The sequence below is a fragment of the Rosa chinensis genome, chromosome 6 (genome assembly GCF_002994745.2).
Source record: "Rosa chinensis cultivar Old Blush chromosome 6, RchiOBHm-V2, whole genome shotgun sequence".
In the NCBI taxonomy this organism is placed as follows: Eukaryota; Viridiplantae; Streptophyta; class Magnoliopsida; order Rosales; family Rosaceae; genus Rosa; species Rosa chinensis.
In genome coordinates this window covers 59647153-59669594 of record NC_037093.1, presented here as the reverse complement: position 1 = coordinate 59669594, position 22442 = coordinate 59647153, and the positions used below count along the sequence as shown (strand labels likewise).

Genomic DNA, 22442 nt, shown 5'->3' with positions numbered 1-22442 from the left:
CTCCTATAGACAGCAAAGAAAGCAACCTCTTTATCATACTGCTATTTTTCGCTCTATCTTATGACAACTTACACCAACAAGAAATCTAAAACAATGAAACTGAAGTAGCGAACAACAATGGTTGGTTGATAAATTTGAGTTTCAACAATTGCCACTTCCATTTTCAGTAGTATCCAAAAGAAAAAAGCTTCAGCAGGGTCGTCATCCAAAATCTCATCCTCTTTACTCAGCATTCACCCTATGTTCGACGTTCCAAGTTCCAATCTCCTTCCTAAACACAGTTTATCAAAGAACCGAATAGTCAACAACAATGTTCTCTCAAGAATTGGCCTAAGCATTCCAAGAAAGCATGACAGTAAATATTGCTGGTTTCCCCACAATCAAAAGTAATGCTCAGTAATAAACCCAAAGGAAATATTGCTATATATTAATGCACTAAGCCATCCATCATCTTCGACATAGCAGATACATGTACATTACTCATTCTGCAATGAAATTCATTGACACTTAACTTCTGCTAGCTAGCAGTTAGCTAGAGAATTTATCAATATAACATATTTTTGTTCTGCAATCTTGACAAAAGAAAAGAATAACAAGGAAGAAGAAACAAGGCTTACAAAATCAATTGTAAAAGCCTACAGAGCATTAGTAGCCATACCTCAAAGTCATAGCAGCATAAAAGAATCATCATAGCAGATCAAATAATTGAGCTAAAACTCCTCAGTCAATGAGAATCATCACACTGTTTTTTACCTTGTAAGTCATCGGAATCACTTATTGGTTGATTGCCCAAACTTGTACAATTTTCACCATCCATTAACCTGCTATAGAGTAACCAATTAGAATCAAGTAACCAACTTTTGTCATCGAAAGAGTTTCAAGAAGCTAAACGAGAACACAATCGAACTCTAATTACCCAGAATTGATAATCGAACTCTTTGGATTAGAACACTAAAACAAAATTATATACCGCCTGATAAGAGATTAAATTAAAATTAGATAAAATCTCAATACTTACCGATTATCATACTATTCTGAATTCAATCAAATTGAAAGTTAATGGAGAGACTCCACTGCTTCTTGTTCCACCTTCGTGGGGTTTACATTGAATCTAACCGCAAATCGAACAAAAGTAATTGAAATCCAGTACCCATCATCGAATGCCTTTGGGTACTGAAGAAATCTAGTACATCGCTTCGATTCCAATACCCATCACTTCCAATCCCTATAATTCAATAAAAGAAGGCAGAAGGAAACCCAATTTGGAAGAGAGAGAGACAGAGAGAGTTAGACGTTAAAAGAGAGCCGTCTTCTCCGTTTGGGGGTTTCAACTAGCTAATATTTTTTTTTTTTTAAATGGACAGATGTCGAATGTTTGTTGGCTGTGGTCAGCCTACCCTGACCAGGGCTGGTCGGCGAAGTTCTTTCCGGCAGAAGGCCCAAAAGGAAAGAAAAATGAAAAAAAAACAAAAGTTCTATTGGGCAATAGAGGTTTATTGGGGGACAATAGACGTCTTGAATTGATGTAATCTTCTTGTTTTTTTTCTTTAATCAAAGTTTTATTTGTCTAAATTTAAGGAGATTAATTAGTTCCCATTCCGACGATTAAAAGTTCTATTGGGGGTAATAAACTTTTCCGACAACATATGAGATCTCCGATGACCTCTTTGGGGAGATCCGGTGAGGTTTTTAGAGAAGTCCGGTGGTAGCGGCCAGTGACCAAAATCCGGTGACACGTGACTGAAATCCAGCAATTGTTGGCCGGATTCAGGGGACTGGTGACCGAACTCCAACGAAGTCTCCTATGGTTTCTCTCTCTTCCATTCTCTCTCTCTCTCTCTCTCTCTCTCTCTCTCTCTATATATATATATATATATATATCATATTCAGAGTGGAGCTCCGCTTTGAAAATTAACGTGTGAAGTTCGAGTTTTTGGTTACTTTTCGGTCGCATATCCACAACTCGACCGTTCAGTTTTTAGATACTAGTGTATAGATCGTCTCTGCAAATTTTCAGCCAAAATGATGATCGTTAAGGCACTGATATAGCTAGTACGGTTCAGGTTGACAGATTCAGTCCGTCCATTGGTTTACGCGAGTTAGATACCTTAACGTTCATTAATTTGGCTGAAAATTTGCAGAGATGATCTATACACTAGTACCTAAAAATTGAACAGTCGAGATGTGGATATGCGACCGAAAATTGACCCAAAACTCGAACTTCACACGTTAATTTCAAAGCGGAGCTCCGCTCTGGATAGGATCTGTATATATATATATATATACAGATCCTATCCAGAGCGAGGCATCACTTTGAAATTTCAGAGTGAGGTTAGGGTTTAGGGTCACTTTTCGGTCTCATATCCACATCTCAACCGTTTAGTTTTTAAGTACTAATGTATAGATCATCTCTGCAAAATTTCAACGAAATTGATGGTCTTTAAGGTATCTAACTCGCTTAAACCAATGGACGAACTGAATCTGTCCAACCTGAACCGTACTAGCTTTAAGGCAGTTATCAATGCCTTAACGACCATCAATTTGGCTGCAATTTTGTAGAGATGATCTATACATTAGTACCTAGAAACTGAACGGTTGAGATGTGGATATGCGACTGAAAAGTGACCCTAAACCCTAACCTCGCTCTGAAATTTCAAAGCGATGCCTCGCTCTGGATAGGATCTGTATATATATATATATATATATATATATATATATATATATATATATATATAGACACACACACACATGGAGCCGTTCAAGTGCGGACGTCGCTCCTTCGGCCACGATCGAGCAGTGACGGCGCGGCGCGACTTGCCGGAGGGACGCTAGGGGTCGTGCGGAGGGGTCTGCAGTCCGTTGGAGTCGTCGGCGACGGTTCTGCACAGAACTTGCAACTGCAGATGAGGTGGCTGCCCAGAAACCGGCAAGCCCGACCTCCTCCGACCTAGAACGTCGCCCAGAAGAGGTCTGGGACTCCTCCGCCCAGCCCCGGGCCACTGTCGTCGCTTGGAAGCCACCTGCTGTATCGACGTCCGCTCCTGATCAGGCCTCATATATATATATATATATATATTTATATAACAAAGGGGGTAAATGTAAAATAGTCTCAAAAAAAAAAACATAATTGGGTATTAAGGAATACCTTATTAGAGACTTCATGGGTGAGGGGAAATTAAAAAAATTTAATGGGGTAAGTGGGAAAATCCCTAGAATTAGGGTAAATGGAAAAAAAACCTTAATTTAAATATTATTTTTTGTTTTTTTTATCTAACGTTATTACCTCTCATATCAAACAAATTTTCTATGTTTTTTTAATATTTATGTAAATATTTTCAAATATGATTGACAAACCTTTTTCTCTTAAATATAATATAGATATAAATATAAGTGTTATTAGTCATTTTTAGGTTTTGAATTAAACCTAGACCTTCAGATGATGAATTCCAATGGGGAAAGCTGGAAAATCTTATAATTATGAGAGGGATTATCTTATAACAAATTTTTTTTGGGTGAAATATTATCTTATTGTTTAAGGAAAACTGAAATTGGGAGAGAATTGAGTCGTGCTTTCATTGATAATAGGGGCCTCTTTATATAGAGGATTACAAGACATAGAATCAGAGTTGTAACAGGAAAGATAATCGTACAATTAATCGGATATCTATGAATATCACCGAGAATATCTCTAATTCTAAACCCTATTACAACTAGGTCAAGTAACCTAGAGTTTGGGCCAGACACATATTCTGGATTTACTTGAACACTTCTCATTGTGTCACCCAAACGTGGTGCTCCTCTCGTTGCCTCATCAAAAATCTTGCCGAGTAACAAAAACCCTGTGGGACAAAAATAACCTCGGTCGAAGGGGAAAAAGAGCACAACACACCCTTCACGTTTCGAGACCATATATGTAGACATCTCCCCCTGATGACTACGGTCATGGGAGTTCGAATAACTTCAGCAAACGATGCTACCAACATGTTTCTTGAAAGTGAAATTTAGGCAATGACTTAGTGAGCAAGTCTGCCACACTGTCCTCAGATCAAACATTCACTTTGATCTTGACTCTTGAGGAGAGTCTGTTGTTGCTGATTATGCTTGGTTTTGTCGCTTTTGATGTAGCCTTGCTTCATTTGTTCAAAACAAGCAGCATTATAAATGCTTGTAGGCTCATCTGTGGTAGACTTCAAACCACAATTTTTTGAACATGCGTAACTATAGATCCAATCCATTTACATTCACGAACCACTTCATGAAGAGAAATAATATCTCTACATTGTTCGAAGATATAGCGACTAGAGTCTATTCTGTAGACCTCCAAGATATCGCAGTTTTACCCATGGTGAACACTTCACTAGTTTGGGCATGACTTTTGTGTGGGACAGAGAGATACCCAACAACAGCAAAACCTCCCAAAACACATGTCGTTTTGGGATGGGGATAGTGGACGTAGGCCAGTGTTGGCGGCGTTCCTGGTGTTTGATGGGTCCGAATCTATGGTCTCTCTGTAGGGATAGAACAAGCCCATATCAATCGTACATCTCAAGTATCGAAAGATATCTTTTACACCAATCTAATGGTGTCGCGTTGACGTAAAGCCATATCTAGCTAACAAGTTCACAACATATGAGATGTCTGGTCTTGTGTATTGAGATAAGTACAATAATGTGCTTATTGTACTTAAGTAAGACACTTCTGCCTTTAGCACATCTTCGTCATCATCCTTTGGACGAAGAGGGTCATTTTCAAGATCAAGACTACGGACGATCATGGAGGTGCTTGAAGGCTTTTGACCCTGTCAAAATGCCTAAGCATCTATCGACACGATACTCAAGTTCCAAACCGAGACATAATCGTGTTCTCCCAAAATCCTTCACCTCAAACTCGAATTTCAAGTGTTCAGAGGTTTCCCTTAACTCTTTAAGGGCTTCCAATAAAGATCATGTCCAACATGAACCGCGATAGAATCCGAAACTTGTTATGAAAACCCGTGGCCGCGGGCATATCCCCTCCCAATCAAGTAGTCACTTTAGTGAGCATTTCAACCTCTTTGTAAAACACGCTCCGTGGTCTAGAGCCACTTAACTTGGGTAAATGAAGTTCACCATGAACCGTCATGTATATTCCGTATCTAGATCCCCATAGAGATACGTAGTGACCACATTTGTAAGCTGCATAATCAGTTATTCGGAAACTACCAAACTGACAGAGTAGTGGAGTGCACTGACATCCATTAAGAGAGAATATGTCTCATCGTAGTCGATTTCAGGGCGTTTGTGAGAAGCCTTGAACCATAAGGCAAGATTGTCATCTTCTTTTCTCATCACGCTTTCTAACGAAGACCCATTAGTCAAGAGGTTTTATGTTAGGAGGTGTTGGCATTACTGGCTCAAAAAACCTTTCTCTTCGTTAGAGAATCCAACTTAACCTGGATCGCATCTTTCCATTTATGCCAAATTTCTCTACGTTGGCATTCATTCATCAACGGAGCGTGGTTCGATATCATCGGACTCAACAAACTCACGCACAACGAAATGCGCAACTACATCATCAATTATGATGGAGTTTCTATCCCACGTCTCATGTACACTAGTGTAATTTTCAAAGAGCTCTATATTCTCAAGAATAGGTTCTGACGTTGAGGCGTCCCCCAACGATAACTATAACCTGGAAGATACTCATGAGACGGATTTTGAGTCTTGATGATCAAAGGATTGGAGTGTGGCAAAGTATCTTTCGAACTCACGGGCCTCCCATACATCCTAGCTAAGGCCATGGCCTATAAAGCCAGAGTGCCGCTCTCTTTGGTGGTGGCGCTATGCCTACCTCAGTGTAGGGTGGCGCTACGTCCTCTCGTAGGGACGTCCTTCCTTACAGGCATGTTTGCAGTATATTTGTGTAATCTTGTCACTTTAACGGGGATCGAGATGAGACATAGTGAGGACAGGTCACGACAATTCCTATCATTCTTGCTGAACATTCGTGTTCTTATCTCCCCCTAACGATGGGAAGATTGTCTCATCAAAGTGACATCCGCAAATCTAGCAATAAGGAGATTGCCTAGTAAGGGCATTAAGTTACGGACGATTGTTGGAGTCTCAAATCCAACGTAGTTTCTCATTCGTCTGTAAGGACCCATCATAGAGAGCTGTGGTGGCGCAATTGGCACATAAATGGCACACTTAAATATGCGTAAGTAAGATACTTGTACCCAGTCACTAGCTGTAATGCAGAGGTAGATTGAATGGCGGTGGGTCGTAGACGAACTAGCATAGTTGCATACGATATTGCATCACTCCAAGCAGATATAAGGAGATTGGTGCGCATTATCAATGTCCGGACTACCATTGTAGTCATTTCCGCGAGACCATTTGGTTGTGTACATAGGAATATGATGTCCAACATTAGTCCCATTGTAATATCCATCGAAAATCTTCGATATAAACTCTCTAGTATCGTCAAGTCCAATTGGCGGAATAGGATGATTTGGGGAGTGAGTCCGTGATCATATGATATTTGCTAGGAGTGTAGCATAAACAGCATTTACAAGTGGATAATGGCATAACACGTGACTAGCGTGTTTGCGTGTCAACCAATCATCATGAGATATTTAAACGTCTGCAAGTTGGTTGAATCAGTCTACAGAATCCCTATGGATTCTATGTAAGAACAGAATGAGTATTTTCATATCCTTTGCATAGGATGGTCTCAGTTCTAATTTTCCTAAGGAACAGGCTTTGTAAACGAGCGAGAGGCTTTAGAAGCAACCAATGAGGATTGTGGTTGGGCCTGAGCGTCTGAAACGCTACTTGAAACAAAGTTGGTGATTGTAGCATCACCTAGGGCGCCATCACCATGATGGACGCCATCCATGGCGTCATGGATGGGAACTGTGCCAGCCCTAGGTTGGTGGTGGACAGTGGCTGTGCTAGAGGCAGTAGCGGCGATTACACTTAGTCCAGGAATCAACTTTTGATTAATGCTTCGTTTCGCTAGAAAGAAAGGATGTCCATGTGAAGTCTTTAGTAGACGGATCATCATATCATGACTATGATGACCTATCATGTCGTGACAAAGCCAATCTGTGTCTAAATCCAAGAGATCTTCTCTCATAACTTTATTGGATTTAATAGCTCAAATAGTGACATAGAGTCCACTAGAGAGACACATAAACTTCTCTAAGATGCGCCTTTGTTTGCAATCATTAAAGGTATTGCAAAGGATCTCATTTCCATTCTCTACATGCGTTTTCGCATGGAATCGGTTGGCTATTCATAGGTGAAATTTGCCCTAAGAGCGTAGAGAGTTTTTGTGACAGTAATCAAAGTGCCATTTGGTAAAGGGAATTTGGGCTATTCCTTGTCCTTGAATTAATACTGATGGCCCAGTCATCGTTGTCACAAAAGTAATATGTTCAGAATCAAAATGGAGTCATAATGAAAAGAACTCAAAATTGTATTCATAATTCAACAGAGTTACATCAATGTCTCTTTGACCAAAGAAAATCTAATCCAAAATGCTAGCTAATGCAAAACAATGGTAGTCGTCTAACTTCTTTTGGTCATTCCAAAATAAATGTGACCAGGTGAGTAGAGAGATGTCGGTGGAGCAAGGCTCGCTTAAATACCACTAATCTTAGAACCTTCCTAGACATCACACTTACTTTAGGTGAGCTTACTTTGAAGAAAGACTAAACCATTGGCATTTACTACAAAGTATATGGCAATTACCTATTACATCTCTTGGAAAAATAAAGACTTAAACAGAATTTGCGATCTATTGATCCCAGCCAGATTTGTAGTCTTCAGCCCTTCATTCTAGATCATCTTCATGATCTTCTTGTTCCAGATAGTGAGTTTCTCTTACTTCACAATATGCTTTGTAGGCGGTAACAATTTCTTCACAAGCTCTACAAATGTGTGCCCAATGACCTGATACTCAACATTGAGAACATACATCTTTTTGCTCAAACTCCATTGATTGAGGCGCTTTGAAAGTGTCATTTAGATGGCTCTTAGTGTTGGTGGCGCCATCAACATGGCCAGAGGCGTTGCCTCTCTCTCTCTTTCCACGCTGACCTCTTTGGTTCCGTGTTCTCCTATTTTGGCGGTTACCTTCTCAAGTAGGGCGATTATATGGACCAGAATGTCCAGAAGTATCCCTAAGATTAGAGTTTCGCTCTTGGCACCCTCTCTTAGGAGCGCGACTATAATTTTATTCATGAATATACTCTGTTTCCACGGATCTCGAAATTATAACTCTTTACAAGAACGTTGTCATGCTTTTCAGCGACATTCATAGCTCCGATGAGCTCATAAAACCTTGTGATCCGTCCTGCAGTAACATCGATTCAATAGTTCTTAGCAACCATCAATGCAGAGACAGGGAGGGTAGAGAGAGTTTTCTCAATCAATATCGCATATGTGATCTCTTTACCACATAATTCCATTTAGGATTTAATGTGAAGTGCTTCCAAGTTGTAGTCAAGAGCTGACATGAAATCACAGAAGAGGATGCTATGCCATCTCACTTCTAGGTCAGGAAGCAGGGAGTCACGGACGTTGCCAAATATTTCTTAGAGTGAGACCCACAGCCTTCTGGGATCTTCTTCATTCATACACTCGTATTGGAGCGAATCATCCATATGACGAGTCATTAGGATGATGGTTTTCTCCTTATTTGCCTCTAAGACTGTTCTATTTGCTTCCAATGCTTGAGCTTGCTCTACAGTTAGCACGTCCTCGCTAGGCTCGAGAATCGTATCCAGGATTCCATTAGCCTTGAGAAGCTGGTGGACATCACGAACCCACCTGTGATATTCAGAGCTAGTTGTTCCTAATGGAGCAAAGTTCAATTTGTTCAGGTTACCCATCCTGAAAGAGAACAAGAAAAAGGGTTAGTTTCGGAGCAGAAAAAGTTACCACGAAAACAATAAAAATTTCTGAGCGTAATCGTTTCCAAGAAATTAGGAATTTCTGAGCGTAATCACTTCCAAGAAATTCAATTCCAAGAGATATTGGATTAGATAAAAACAATGACGTAAGTGGTCGACCCATAAATTCTCTACAAACTCTAAGTTTGGAGATCTCAATAAGCTCAAAGTTTGGAGTGAGCACCAACCCCTACAGTTCGGCTTAATTAGGTCTCCCCTATGATGAAGAAAGGAGGGTAGAAGAAAGGAGTTTGCAAGTCCCCGAGAAAAAGAAGAGAAATTGAATTAAAAAAAAACTCTTAAAAAAAAAAGAGGGAACTTTTAGAAAAAAAATACCTCGAAATAGGTCGCCGGAAAATTTGACCAGAAAAAGTCGGTGGAAAGTTGACCGGAAAAGGTCAACCGAAGTTGACCGTTGCTGAGGTGGCGCTGGGGTCCGCTGTTGACGTGGTAGTGGGGTCCTATTGTTGACGTGGTAATGGGTACTTGTGCTGACGTGGCAGTGGTTCCTATGGTGATGTGGCAGCGGCTGTGGGTCAGTGGGTCAAGCTGACTTTGGGCTTCTGGCTTTGTTCCTTTCTTCTTCTGGGCTGGGTTGTCCTTTCTTCTTCTCTTCTTCTTTTCTGCCGGTTCAAAGTGCAGCCAAAACTTTTGGCCGGTTCGGAGATTTAATGGCCGATTCCTGGAAAAGTTTTTCCTGTTCGCGGATTATGGGATTGAGACGCTGCTTCTGGAAAAATTTGGTAGTAATTGGTGGTCGGGAAGGTGGTGAACCGGTGGAATATTTACTGCGGGTGGTTGGGAACTTCCAGTGGCCGGTTCAATAGGTTTCTGGCCGGTTCTTAGGGTGACGTCGCCGGTTCTAGACTCCTGGTATTAAGGGCTTCAATATATGCGGCGGTGGTTGCTAGGATTTGAAGGCTACGATTTTAGAGTTTCAGGGTTAGTGCTTCGTGCTGATAACGTGTTTAAGGAAAACTGAAATTGGAAAATAATTGAATGGTGCTTTAATTGATAATAGGGGCCTCTTTATATAGAAGATTATAAGACATAGAATTAGAGTTGTACAATTAATCGGATATCTATGAATATCTCTGAGAATATCTCTAATTCTAAACTCTATTACAACTAAGTCAAATAACCTAGAGTTTGGGCCAGACACATATTCTGAATTTACTTGAACACTTATAACTTAATTTTGCTCGGATCAAATCGATTTCAGCAGGCGGGTTTTTAATTAAGGAGCGAGGACTCGTGACACACAACAAACAAAAACTGTAAACTAGTCAAATTAATTTCAACAATGATATAAGTCAATCTGTGATTCTGTCCCTTGGCCAATTCCTAAAATGCCATCCAACCTAACAAAAAGCTAGCCAAGAGTCAATTAAGTCCAGCTGTTATAATAAAGACTGTGGTGCCTGCGACGACGACGACGACTTTAGTGACTGCGACGGTGAAGACTTTGGTTATTACTTATATCTGTAGCCCATGATTGAAGTTATGCTATGTGGCTATTGATTACTTCATATGCCAGAATCCAAGAGCACGCGTTAAACACTAGTGTATCTTTTCCACTTAATAACAAACTTGCTTCCTTAATTTATCACATACAAGGTGCGTACTCGATCATTGACTTGATTAATTTTCTGTGGAATTTTTCTTTTTCTTACACTTTCTAGTATATTTTACTACAATGTTTGTTTCATAAGTGAAGATACTGATTACCATCTGCAGTATATCAAACATAATGTAAGCACTTTTGTGTTGTTAGAAGCCCACGCATGCATCAGTTTTAATGTTCCAAATTTACTAATATAATGGTAATGTTGAACTTCACACCCTCGCACAAGATTTTCATTTTTTTTCTTTTGAAACTCTCACACACACGCACACGCACACATACTCATACATTAGCGGATCGAGATGCAGAAAATTCAAGATACAATTATGTATTATTGTGAGAACCGTTGCATGTGTGTATTGTATAATACGAATAGTGCTGATTATGTCATACTGAATCATAATAAACTTTTATGTGGTATAAAATCTTTGAAATATTTATCTTTCTCAACCAGTGAAAATCTTACCGTTAGTCATTTTCACACCTATGGTTAAAAATTCATAAATTGTTGTTGTGCCAGTTAACTTTTGACATGACACTACCACCGCGCAATAGACAAACGTGGTAGTGTTATGTCAGAAGTTAACAGTACGTCAACATTTAACAAAGTTTTTTTATCTCGGATATCACATTAAATAACAACGGAGGTATAGTCATGTCTATAAAATTATAAGATTTGAAATTTGAGCATGAAATTGAAAATGCTCCATAGTTTTTTTTTGGGGGGGGGGGGGAATATAATCTATTTATTTTGGAGAATGTAATTTATACTCACAAATTTACAATCCACACTCATTCTTACCTATTTTATAATGAATTTTTCATCCCTAAATTTTGGTTTTTATTTTTTGAGAGAAAAATAGAAAATTCATTCAATCAACCGGAAAGCATACAATTGGGGGGGGGGGTCATAAACTGAAACCCCAAGAAACTGTGGTTATAGGTACTATTAGACTAATGGGTCCAAACTCTAATCACAATTCACCCCTTTCCAAGGCTACTTTGAACATATTATCCCGAATGACCCAGCAATACCTAGTAGTCGACAGCAAAAAGACTGCGTCCTCTTCAACACCGTGGCCAAAAAGTACCAAACCTTGTGTAAAGGATCGCTCGTCAGCAAATTGCCTACAATAGTAAACCGAAGTTGAAACAAATAGTCCTCGGGAATGACACCATTTACATGGCATAACATCTAAACCTAATCCTAGCTCAAAAGAGTAGGAACTCAACCCTGACTCAAAGGAGCAAGGACTTATTAACCCTAACCAACAAACTAACTGAAAAAACAAAACCTTAACAAAAACTAAAAGGAAATCGTTGCTACTACCAATCCACTGCCAAACAATAGTCGCCGGACCTCAAATGACTGCTGCCATCGCTAGATTGGTACATGCACCATCGCACCACCCCACTGCAATTCTGTTTTGTGATGAGCCCCAACCAACAAAACCCAACCACCGCCATATCCGTCCTCCCTGCCAACAGACCCGACCCATCCTGAAAATCCTCCTCCAAAAACCCATATGCCCAGCCGCCTCCTGCCGACCTCTATCACAGAAAGACAGAATCAAATGTGATGGAGACCAACCCCGCCTTCCCACCCAGCACCGAACACTCTTGTTATGGACAAAAATCAGTCATTCACTCTTGACCAGATCAGAACAGCCATAAGATGAGCCGCCGACATCATCCACGGTAGAGAAGAGTCGCTCGCAACAACTTCGCCTCCATCCCCATGAAGAATCCAAATACCCGTCCGGCAACAACCACCAAGTACCAGCGAAGCCAGAGGCCCACACCAGCACTGGGATGCCACCAGACGAGACCGCTAGGCCAAATACGAGCAAACCCAAGGTATACGAGAAAACCCTAGGAGCTCCGAAAACCCCCTCGATGTTAGCTACACTAAATCATCCCTAAATTTTGGTTTTTATAAAAATACAAAATTTAAGATACTAAAAAATAAAAAATAGAGTGTGTATTATAAAATGAGGAGTGTGAATTTATTTTTATGTGAATTTCACTCCTCTTATTTTTATAGAAAGTGATCCTATGCTGTTACACTTTTCAATAAATTTTAAGATGCACGTGTACTCTACTGTTAAGTAGTCAAAACACTTTCCAATAAATTTTACTCTACTTTTAAGTAGTAAAAAAAGTGGAGTTCCAAATCTCTTCCATGAGAAAATGTTCACTACCAACAAGCCAGTAACCAATAGATGCATACTCCCTGCTTCTCAAAAAATAAATAAATAAAAAATTGCACCCACCCTCAGTAATTACCTGTTTGATTGTGGTTTCAGTAATCTGTAATCGTCATCATCCAGCAGCAAAATGGAAGGAAGTGTTGTACCTGCTCCAACTGATATAGAAAAGAGAAAAATTTAGCTACCGTCCTCAAACTATGCTACCAAGGCCAATTTGATACCCGAACTCCCAAAAGTATCAATGTGATACCCAAACACATGATACTTCCGTCCAAAATTTCTGACTGCGCCATTTCTTTGCTGACGTGGCAAGCACGTGAAGACCAAAAACAAAAAAAAAAGACCAATTTGCCCTTTTCTTTTGTTAATTTTTTTTTCCCTTCTTCTTTTTCTTTTTCCTTCTTCTTTATCTTCTTATTCTTCTTCTTCTCAGATGATCTGGGACTTAAAAAAACAGAAAGAAAATATCAGGGGGACTCGTGAGGGAGAAAAAGAACGCGCCCCACGCGCAAGAGGAAAAAAGAAAGGAAATTCGGAGGAGGGCTTTCTCTTCTGGCCGATCGCCGATGGATCCTCCATCGTTACGCTCCTGTCCGGGAGGGGAGGCTATTTGTTAAGATGTGGAGGGGTGCCAAGGATGCGGCGTGGCTCTGGGTAGGTGGCTGGGATGTTGTGCCGGTCCGCCATCTCGGTTCATGGGTGACGGTCGCGGGGGTGCTGCGGCGGATCTCGGGGCTCCGGCGGTGGCTTCTGACGTCATCGCCCCTGCGTGTTGGCTGTGGCTGTTCGGATCTGGTGTTGGTGGGGCCAATCCCGATAGGATCTGACTCGATCTCTGTCTTGGATCTGCTGGGGATCTTCAGATTGGTGTAGGGGTGTCTTGCGGCGTGTCAGGACAGTGCTGCGATGGAGGTTTTCGGGTTGGCGCTGTTTTGACGCGTGGTGATGGCGTGGTGGCGGTTTTCTAGAGCTTGTCGGCTATTCATGTAAATTTATGCTTTTACTGCACCTGCGGAAAATTTTGTTCAGACCGACGAGGATTTCTTTGACAAATTGATTGATGATGATGACATTGATTTTTCTGGGTATTCACATAGTTCTGTAGCAAAATTTGAGCTTGATGTGGTTTAAGATATTTTGAAATTGAGTATATCGGATGTAGGCACCAGTGGCAAGAACAGGGTTGAATCTTTGACTCATGGGAAGATATTCCTACATGAAACCCAGGAAGCATGTGTAACATCCCGTATCTTCATTTACCCGTTTACTAGTCATTTGAACGGTAAACGACAACTACTTTCACTTTTACAGTCGTTTCGATACTTTTAGTGGCCCTAAAATATGACTTTTTGTTCGGGTCAAAATTTGAGAAAATGTTCTTCATGAAAGTTGTAGAGAACGTTAAACCGAGCGCGTGCATATGTGGTTCGTAAAAATCGGAGTTCGCATGCGAAAGTTATACGCTAAAATGTGAAAGTTACTGTTCATGGTAAAAATTATATATATATGGAAAAATTACCGAGGTAGGTTTCCATTTCCGGAAACTCACCCCAGCTCTCTCTCTCTTCCCCGCGCTCTCCCCCTTCCTCTTCGGGCAGCAGCTTCCTCGCTGCAATTCGACGCCGTCCGGCCGTCCCCCGGCGTGTTCCAAGCTACCACAAACTCGCCTCCTTCCCACCTTCACGCTGGTGCCCTTGATTTGCAACGATTTGGCCGAAAAAGCTCAAATCGACGTGAAGTTCCTTCCGGGTCCAATTTCGATCCTTCAGGCGATTCCATCGTTTCCGACCACCTCCGACCGCTAAAGGTGGACAGCAGGGACTCCTCGAGCTGGTGAACGTTTTCCCCAACCCCTCTTGCTGCAATTTCCGGTGTAGAGGTCGAATCGAAGAGGGCATCTGAAAACCATTTCTGGGTTTTCTTCACGGGATTAATCCGGACGTTTAAAGGTAAAATTGAGAGAAGTTGTAGTTGAGAATGTTGTTGGGTCTGTGGTTTTGCAGCTACTGTTGAATTCTGGTGGCCATCGGAGGTGGTGGCAGCCGGCGCGTGAGCCCCACGCGCCGCCACTGTGGGTGGCGCGTGGAGGCGTGTAGGACAGTGTTTTAATTCAGGTTTTTAGCCCATTAAATTCTATAAATTGTGTAGAGCTTGTATGTGAAGTTTGGTGATTTTTGGAGAAACTTGGAATTAATTATGAATTTCTGAAGTTTAGGGTTTCGATTATCGAATTACGAGAATCCGACCGTCGGATATCTCACGGTTCTGCCTTGGAACCTTTAAATTAACGAATTGGTATTAGTAGTATAATTTGGGCTAAATCCGAGGAGAATTGGGAGGTGAAATTATGAGGAATTGGTTTTAGGAATTGTATTAAATTATTGAAGAATTATTCACGGAATATAATTGTGTACAGGACGACGTACCGAGCTATTGCTCGATGACGGAACACGAATGCGTGATCGTCGGAATAGTACTGTGAGTGGACTTTTATTTTTAAATACTGATGCATGCATTTATTTTCTTAAATAATGCTCTAGTTTTAATCATATTACTTATTGAGCAAATGATTTGATTTTCGGAAATCCGATCTCGGTTTATCTCGTGGTTTTGCTCTCGATAATGAGTTTCAAAGGTTGATTATGATTTATAATAGTATTTGACAAATTGCTTATTTCCGAGGTAATCTTCTGGAATTAAGTATATTTCTAATTGCCGATTTAAGTTCCTGGAAGATTCTCGAGATGAGTTTCGATGGAGTTGGATTTCTCATTTATTTATTGACTGTCGGTTTTGGCATCGGGGATGCCTAATTAAGGATTTTGGATTTGGTTGGTTTCTTGGAGATTTTGAGAGATTTTTGGAAATGGGATTTGCTTATACTAATTTCCGGTTTCGGTTACGGATTTGAGAATATTTTGGGCGTCGGTTTATTTCTATTTCTCACTTATTTATTTTGAGATTGAGAGTAATCTTGGCGTGCGGGGTCACGTCGTTGAATACATGGTTTCTATCTCGTGAGAAATGTGGGGAAGCTACATGGATTTACTGGTTTTCGATGATTTTTCCTCACCATACGCGGGTTATGTTATTAGGTCTCCTCCTCACTGACTTTGTGTTGGTGAGTGGCAGTTGAGGTAGCTTGTTCTCCTCCTCACCTACTTTGTGTTGGTGAGTGGTAGTAGAGGTGATTTATTCTCCTCCTCACGTGGGTGGCAGTCGAGGTTATTTGGTCTCATCCTCGCACAATCTATGTGTGAGTGGAAGTTGAGGTTATTAGTTCTCCTCCTCGCACAATCTATGTGTGAGTGGCAGTTGAGGGTAGGTAGAGCCTGGAGGCTCTATTGCCCGCATGGTGATATCTCTTCCCCATATCCTATCATTTCTCGACTAGCGGGGCCTAGTCTGATTTCCGTGTAACCAGCGGGGCTGGTCTTATCCTGTTGAGTATCGGAGTTTTGATCTTTCCTCTCAGTTGTTTGTGACTAGCGGGGCTAGTCGGTTTTTCTTGAGTGGAGCTTCTCGTGATTTGTTTTCTAAATCGTTGCATGCATCGAGAGTTTTTAAGGAAATAAATGTGGGAAAGTATAAAATCCACTTGGTTTAAAAATTGTTTATTTTTGTCCACTCACGCTAACGTATTTTATGTACTTTCCCCTGGGCCCTTCGGTTTCAAATGCCCAGTTTGCAGGCGAATTGGTTGAGGTCGGGCGTACACGGAGTTTAGGCATAGTCAACAGCATGGCTTCCGCATCTGTCGTTGAATTAGGTTTTCCTCTTATACCTTTCTGTTAGAATTGCTCTGATTTCCTATGAGATTTATGCTTTTCGAGTTGAGATGTGTGTTTTGTGAATTGGAGACTGATGTTGATTTAGGGAGCAGGGTGGCTCCAGGAGCATAGGGATGAATTGTTTGAGGAGTGTAAATGTTTTCTACAGGTTTGGGTTGTCCATTTTAGGGGAAGTTCCGCCAAATTTTTGGTAGAATTTTTTCTAAAGTGGGCCCCGCAGGGTCACTTTGGATTTCATGGTGAAATCCGAGGCGGGTCCTGTCAGCATGAATCTTTGACTCAAATTTCAAGGCTTTATTGAGCAAATAATCAGAAATAAGTCTCAAAAGAGCTGTTTAAAGTTCAAACAAAAACCCATAAAACATAAATGAATGAAAATAAATAAATAAAAAGTTAAAAACACGACTGGAAATTAAAGCAGAGGAAAGAACAAAAACCCAGAAACTGAAACTTGAATAGGAGCTCAGAAATGGACAGACAACACATATATGGAGGTGATAGATAAGATTATGTCGGAGATAAGATTGAAGAGAGGAGAGAGCTAAAGTAAAGCGAAGAAAGGAAGAGGTGAATCTGAGTTATGATTGGAGGTAGTGTTGGGAAGAAGAAGAACAAGAATTGGAGTGGGAGGAGGTAGTGTTGGGAAGAAGAAGAATAATTGGAGTTGGGAGAGAGAGTTCTGTTCATGGTTTCGTTTTTTTTTTTTTTAATTAGCTAGTAGTGAAAGATTATTCTGCCCTTAATAAAAAAAAAAATTTGTCTCCACGTCAGCAAAGAAATTGTGCCGTCAGAAATTTTGGACGGAAGTATCACGTTAGTGTCAAAATATGTGTTTGAATATCACATTGATACTTTTGAGAGTTCATGTATCAAATTGGCCTTGACAGCATAGTTTGAGAACGGTAACTGAGTTTTTCTCTATAGAAAACCCGTTAGAAACTTTGACAAAGGAGTTGGATAGCTTAAACCGGTTAGAAACTTTGAGAGGAACTTTGAGAAAGGAGTTGGATAAAGCAAACCCGCTAGAAACTTTGAGAAAGGAGTTGGATAGCTTGTCTCCCCGGTCCCCTTCGCGTTGCATCTACCGGGTTCCTGATCGACTCCGACGTGTAAAGGAAGAGGCCTACACACCTCGTGTAATCTCTAAAGGCCCATTTCATCATGGAAAAGAAGCCCTGAAAGCCATGGAAATTCACAAAAAGTGGTACCTTAAACGTGTCATGGACCGAACCAATTTAGAGCTGAATGATTACATAAAAAAAACGAGAAAAAAAATTGCGGACTTGTTACGCAGACACCTTTGATCTTGAAAGTGATGAATTTGTCAAAATCATTTTAGTGGATGCCATCTTCGTCATTCAGTTCTTACGTAGGTACTCGGACAGTGAATTGCAAAAAGAAAATGATTGCATCTTTGGAAAACCAAGGATGGTAGAGGATGTACTGACTGACTTGCTGATGCTTGAAAATCAGCTGCCATTCTTCATTCTTGAGTACCTATTCAAGAAATTCTTCATTCTTGGGGACAATCCAGCTTCTGTTAGGAGTCTTTCCATACAGTTTCTTCGTGAGCAGGGTGCTACAGCTTTCGGGATAGAGTTAGATGATTCTCCCAGAGTAGAAGCGAAACATATTGTTGATCTCTTTAGAGGGCTATTGATAGCTCCTATGTCGAAAGAACCACCCATGATCAAAACAGAAAAATCTGCAACAACACCTTGCATTGAAAAGCTACACCTGGCAGAAGTCCAATTTAAACCCGTCAAAACCACGAAATTGTTTGACATACGATTTGATGTAACCACGAAATGGTTTGGCATAGGATTCCATAAAGGGATTCTGAAGATTCCAAAATTGCACACAGGGGATACAACGGAGCTTGTACTTACAAATTTAATTGCCTTTGAACAATGCATTACTTCTGAAGATTATTGCATAAGGGATTATGTTAGCATCATGGATGAGTTGGTGGACGATTCAAAAGATGTGGGGTTGCTTGTCAAGTATAAAATTGTTGAAAATGATCTCGGTGGTGGCGATCAGGATTTGGCTACCTTGATCAACAACCTTTCAACTGGGATTGTGTATAACAAAAACTACTTCTATTATGGTCATCTTTGTGGAGAGCTGGACAAGTTCTACAGTTCGAAGTGGCACAAATGGATCGCAAATTTGAGCAGCAGTTATTTCAATACCCCTTGGACAACTATGTCTTTCGTGGCAGCAGTTGTTCTCCTCATACTCACTGCCATTCAAACTATCTGCTCAATTATCTCTCTTAAGTGACCTTTCCTTCATTCTGTCGATCGACTCTGCTATCCCATCCTTTTCCATCACTTTGGAGGTAAAAGATCCTAGTTGATTCGAAGAGTATGTCCCAGGAGACCAGCTTTTCTTGGAGTGAATGCAGAGTGTGCTTTGTTGTTTGAAGTGTGTACTTGTAGCTAGGGTGATATCCAGTATTATTGTTGAGTGAAGCTAGTAGAGTGCTTGTTTGGTTTGCTAGGTTGTTGAAATGAATTTGCTACTTTGGTATAATAAGAGAGGAGTTCCATTATTGGGAGGAGAGAATTCTCAAGATCTCCTCTCTTTGGCTCCTTTAAATTTGAAACTTATTATAATGGCCACTTGTGTTTGTGATCTTCTTTTTCTTCATATTAAAACCTTGTGCTCTGTAATCTCTCAATTAACTGTATCTTCTATTGCATCTATTAGTTCATGTTTAAGGATTTCAGATGAATTTCCACATATTGGGCGCTCCCGTCTAATGATCAGTCTATTTTCACTTATGCGGACCTTGGCCATTGCAGTTGAATCTTTACAGATCCAAGACCATGTTTTCTTGCTTTATAGGAAGGGCAAATCCCTCCGGTGGTACCGAGGTATCATGACAAAACCTACCTTTTATTTATTTTTTTATTTTTTTTAATTTTTTTTACAGCAAGAAATGTATGGTCGGATTGGAATCAACTAGCTCTTGAAGATGCTTCACCATATGCTGTCAAATTTGCATCATTCAAGTCCACAAAAAGTTCTAAATGAACACTTGGACACAGACATAACCAAAGTTTCATACAAACCTCTGCATAAATTGTTTCCTCATGAGGTCTTGATTTGAATGGATAGTCTTTCTCCAAACCATTCTTCTTAAACATAAGAATTTTGAGACAGGAATGAAACCCTTCATAGGTGAGAAACAAGAAGCAGCCAGTTTCTAGGAAATAAAAGTTTGCAGATTCTAACCATCCCTTCTAAGCTTTAAGTGTCAACATCCAGTGTCAATGCTATTGGCCATACCTTTGGAACCTTGAAAAGTAGTTTGATCTGCTTGACGGTTTTCAAATATCACCCCAACATAGCTTTCAATTCCCTGGAAGTAACAACTTCGTCATACTAAGATGTGCATGTAATTTAGCATACAGAACAAGCCCAATGTGAATTACATCATTGTACAGGTTGAAGTAAAAATCAATGAACCTACATGGGATATGCTTGTACGGAGTAAAGGCAAATCAACCAGCGAACAAAGGAAGGATGCGAAAATGTTCACCTGATCAGTTATTGACTAAGAAAATAATGTTCAATCACCCTTAGATGTAAATCCAATGGTAGAGATAATTATTATTAAGTTGAGGTGTTTTGTTTTCCACCCTTTGATGTAAATCTAAGGGTTATTGAGCATAAATTCTTTGGTCAGCAACTGACCAGGTGAACACCACTGCTTAAACATGTTACCAACTCGGAAAAAATAATGGATTCTTTAGTGACATTATGATTACAAATTTTTTTTTCTTTCTTTCTTTCTTTTTTCTTTTTTTGATTGATCAAGTTGTTCATTACTTTCATATTGTACATATTTGAACTATATGACAGACACAGAAACTTTATGCACAAGCATCTGCACCCTTTCACGTCCAAGCAAGTCTATGACCACAGCATCCACATGCCCCTTGGTCCTAAATTCACTCCTGCAACCGCGATTATTACTCTTAATCAGCCTGACTGAAGTATGTCATTACAATTGAACTATTGCAGAGTGCAGATTCAGTAGCTTTGAAGAACTTTTGTATATGTTTACTCTGTATATGTTGATATTCAGTTGATGTTCAGTTGTTACTCTGTATATGTCTACTTTTGGTAACTGGTAGCAAAGAATCAAAATAATGCTGGTGTTAGGTAGTTTGAGTTGGTACAAGTTCATCCTTAACCAAACTAGTATTGCGTCAGTTCAATTTAAAATATTGCTACCAACATACTCATACATATCATATGGAGATACAAACTAAATGCCCGATGCATTTGGTGTCATGGGACATTTAGCATTGAAGATATGCTTAACTTGGGTATGGGCCTCTAGTAGAAAGTGGCTTTATGGGGTTAGAGTCGAGGACACAGATACCGTGTCTCCAGCTTCATATTCGTTCTCCACCAGCTTGAAAGGTGGAGTTTTAGCTCCAAATGAAGTTTGAAAAATATCAAACTGATGTGAGAAAGATGATCCCATTTCTGAAGTGTACATAACCACCCATTTCAGCCAAATCCCAACTCGAAAACCTTCGTACATTGGCAAAGTAACCAGCCAAACTAAGCCGCCCAAAATCATAATACAACCCAAGATTGTGACACCTTATCTGATTTGGTACCATTTGTCTACTCATAAAGCAGTTGTGGAGTCTTTTGAAAATCCTAAAAGTCTCATCCTATGTTGGTAAAAGAAGAAGATTAATTCAGATTGAGCCCTCCACTAATTTAACTAATCAATCTTGAGTCAATTTTGTGACTAGTTTACATTAGAAAATGAATTACACCAATGCCACTATTAAGTAAAAATATTGATATTTTTGCTTTTTCTCACCAGTAAGCTCCTGGGCAAGTCATCAATGACAAATGACACCCCATGTGGATTTAGTTTTTCAATATGTGGATATCAAAATACTGTTTTCATAGCAGGAAAAGGAGTCAACTCTTTAAACGCAACAAAGATTGGAAGTTACTTCTTGTAAACAGGACCATTGTAATGTTAGCATAACAACCTTGTTAACCCTCATGTCAGAAGTTAATGGGGATCTTAGTTTCGGGTGCTTGCAGTTGCTCAGAATGCGTGGCGTGAAGGTTAGATAACAAGACAATGTTCAATCGAATTCTGACTCTGAAACTCTAGATACGTGAGCAATCAGATTAGTTCAATGTCAGAAACACAAAAGTTTATCCAATTTTAGATACCGTCTAATCTGACAGATAACCCTCATAAGCTTAAAAGGGAAGTAAGCATGAGTAAAAAAAACACTACCACATCAAGGTACCCAAAGCTAAAGCTATTGATCTTTCTTGGTTTGAACTGAAGCTAAAGATGTTGATCATTTCCAAGTGGATAAGAGGGTAAAGTCTAATAATTATGGAAGATAAAATCTATTGGAATTCAGTAACTTCAGAATAGAAGGTAAAAATAGGTGGCCCTCGTGTAGTAACCTCAGGGTTTGTGGATTACACTGAAAGCATAGATGGGAGATGAGAGCTGAGCTTGGGGCAAGAATTTCTAGCTCTTACCTAACTTGCTTGTATACCAATAGGAATTGGTCCTAGTCAAAGACACAAATCCCTAAATTATTGTGACCTATAATTTGAAATAGGCAATTTCAAAGTGCATTAACAAGTTGTTCCTTATGGCCATGATTTTTCTTCTCAAACTTGCATAGTCCCACTTTTGGCCAAATGAGTATCTGTCCTTCTCTTTACCATTTCACAACTAGATCCAATCTCTAGAGTCTCAACTTTTCTAGTGAATTGACAAAGCTAAATCCACTATAGATGAGAAAGAACACTAACTGTGACCCAATGCCAACTTCAGAAGACCACCAACAACAATCCCATTGAGACAAAGA

The 22442-nt window shown here is 40.0% G+C and overlaps 1 protein-coding gene across 1 annotated transcript; it reads left to right on the top strand.

Annotated features, from left to right (window-relative positions):
* The first annotated feature begins 13464 nt into the window (after positions 1 to 13464).
* Positions 13465 to 19228, top strand: LOC112171689 (UPF0481 protein At3g47200). The gene is made up of 4 exons (XM_040508611.1): positions 13465 to 13566; positions 13799 to 13894; positions 17448 to 17696; positions 17821 to 19228. The coding sequence occupies exons 1-4, from the start codon at positions 13465 to 13467 to the stop codon at positions 18844 to 18846; spliced, it is 1473 nt and encodes a 490-aa protein (XP_040364545.1). The 3' UTR covers positions 18847 to 19228.
* The last annotated feature ends 3214 nt before the right edge of the window (positions 19229 to 22442 follow it).

What these genes read in the sequence shown, in the direction of transcription:
- LOC112171689 (XM_040508611.1), top strand. Translation starts at nt 13,465, where the DNA reads ATGGGTGACGGTCGCGGGGGTGCTGCGGCGGATCTCGGGGCTCCGGCG. An exon ending in CAAAATTTGAGCTTGATGTG is followed by an intron (nt 13,895 to 17,447) that starts GTTTAAGATATT and finishes TGGCCTTGACAG; the next exon opens with CATAGTTTGAGAACGGTAAC. An exon ending in AAGAGGCCTACACACCTCGT is followed by an intron (nt 17,697 to 17,820) that starts GTAATCTCTAAA and finishes ATTACATAAAAA; the next exon opens with AAACGAGAAAAAAAATTGCG.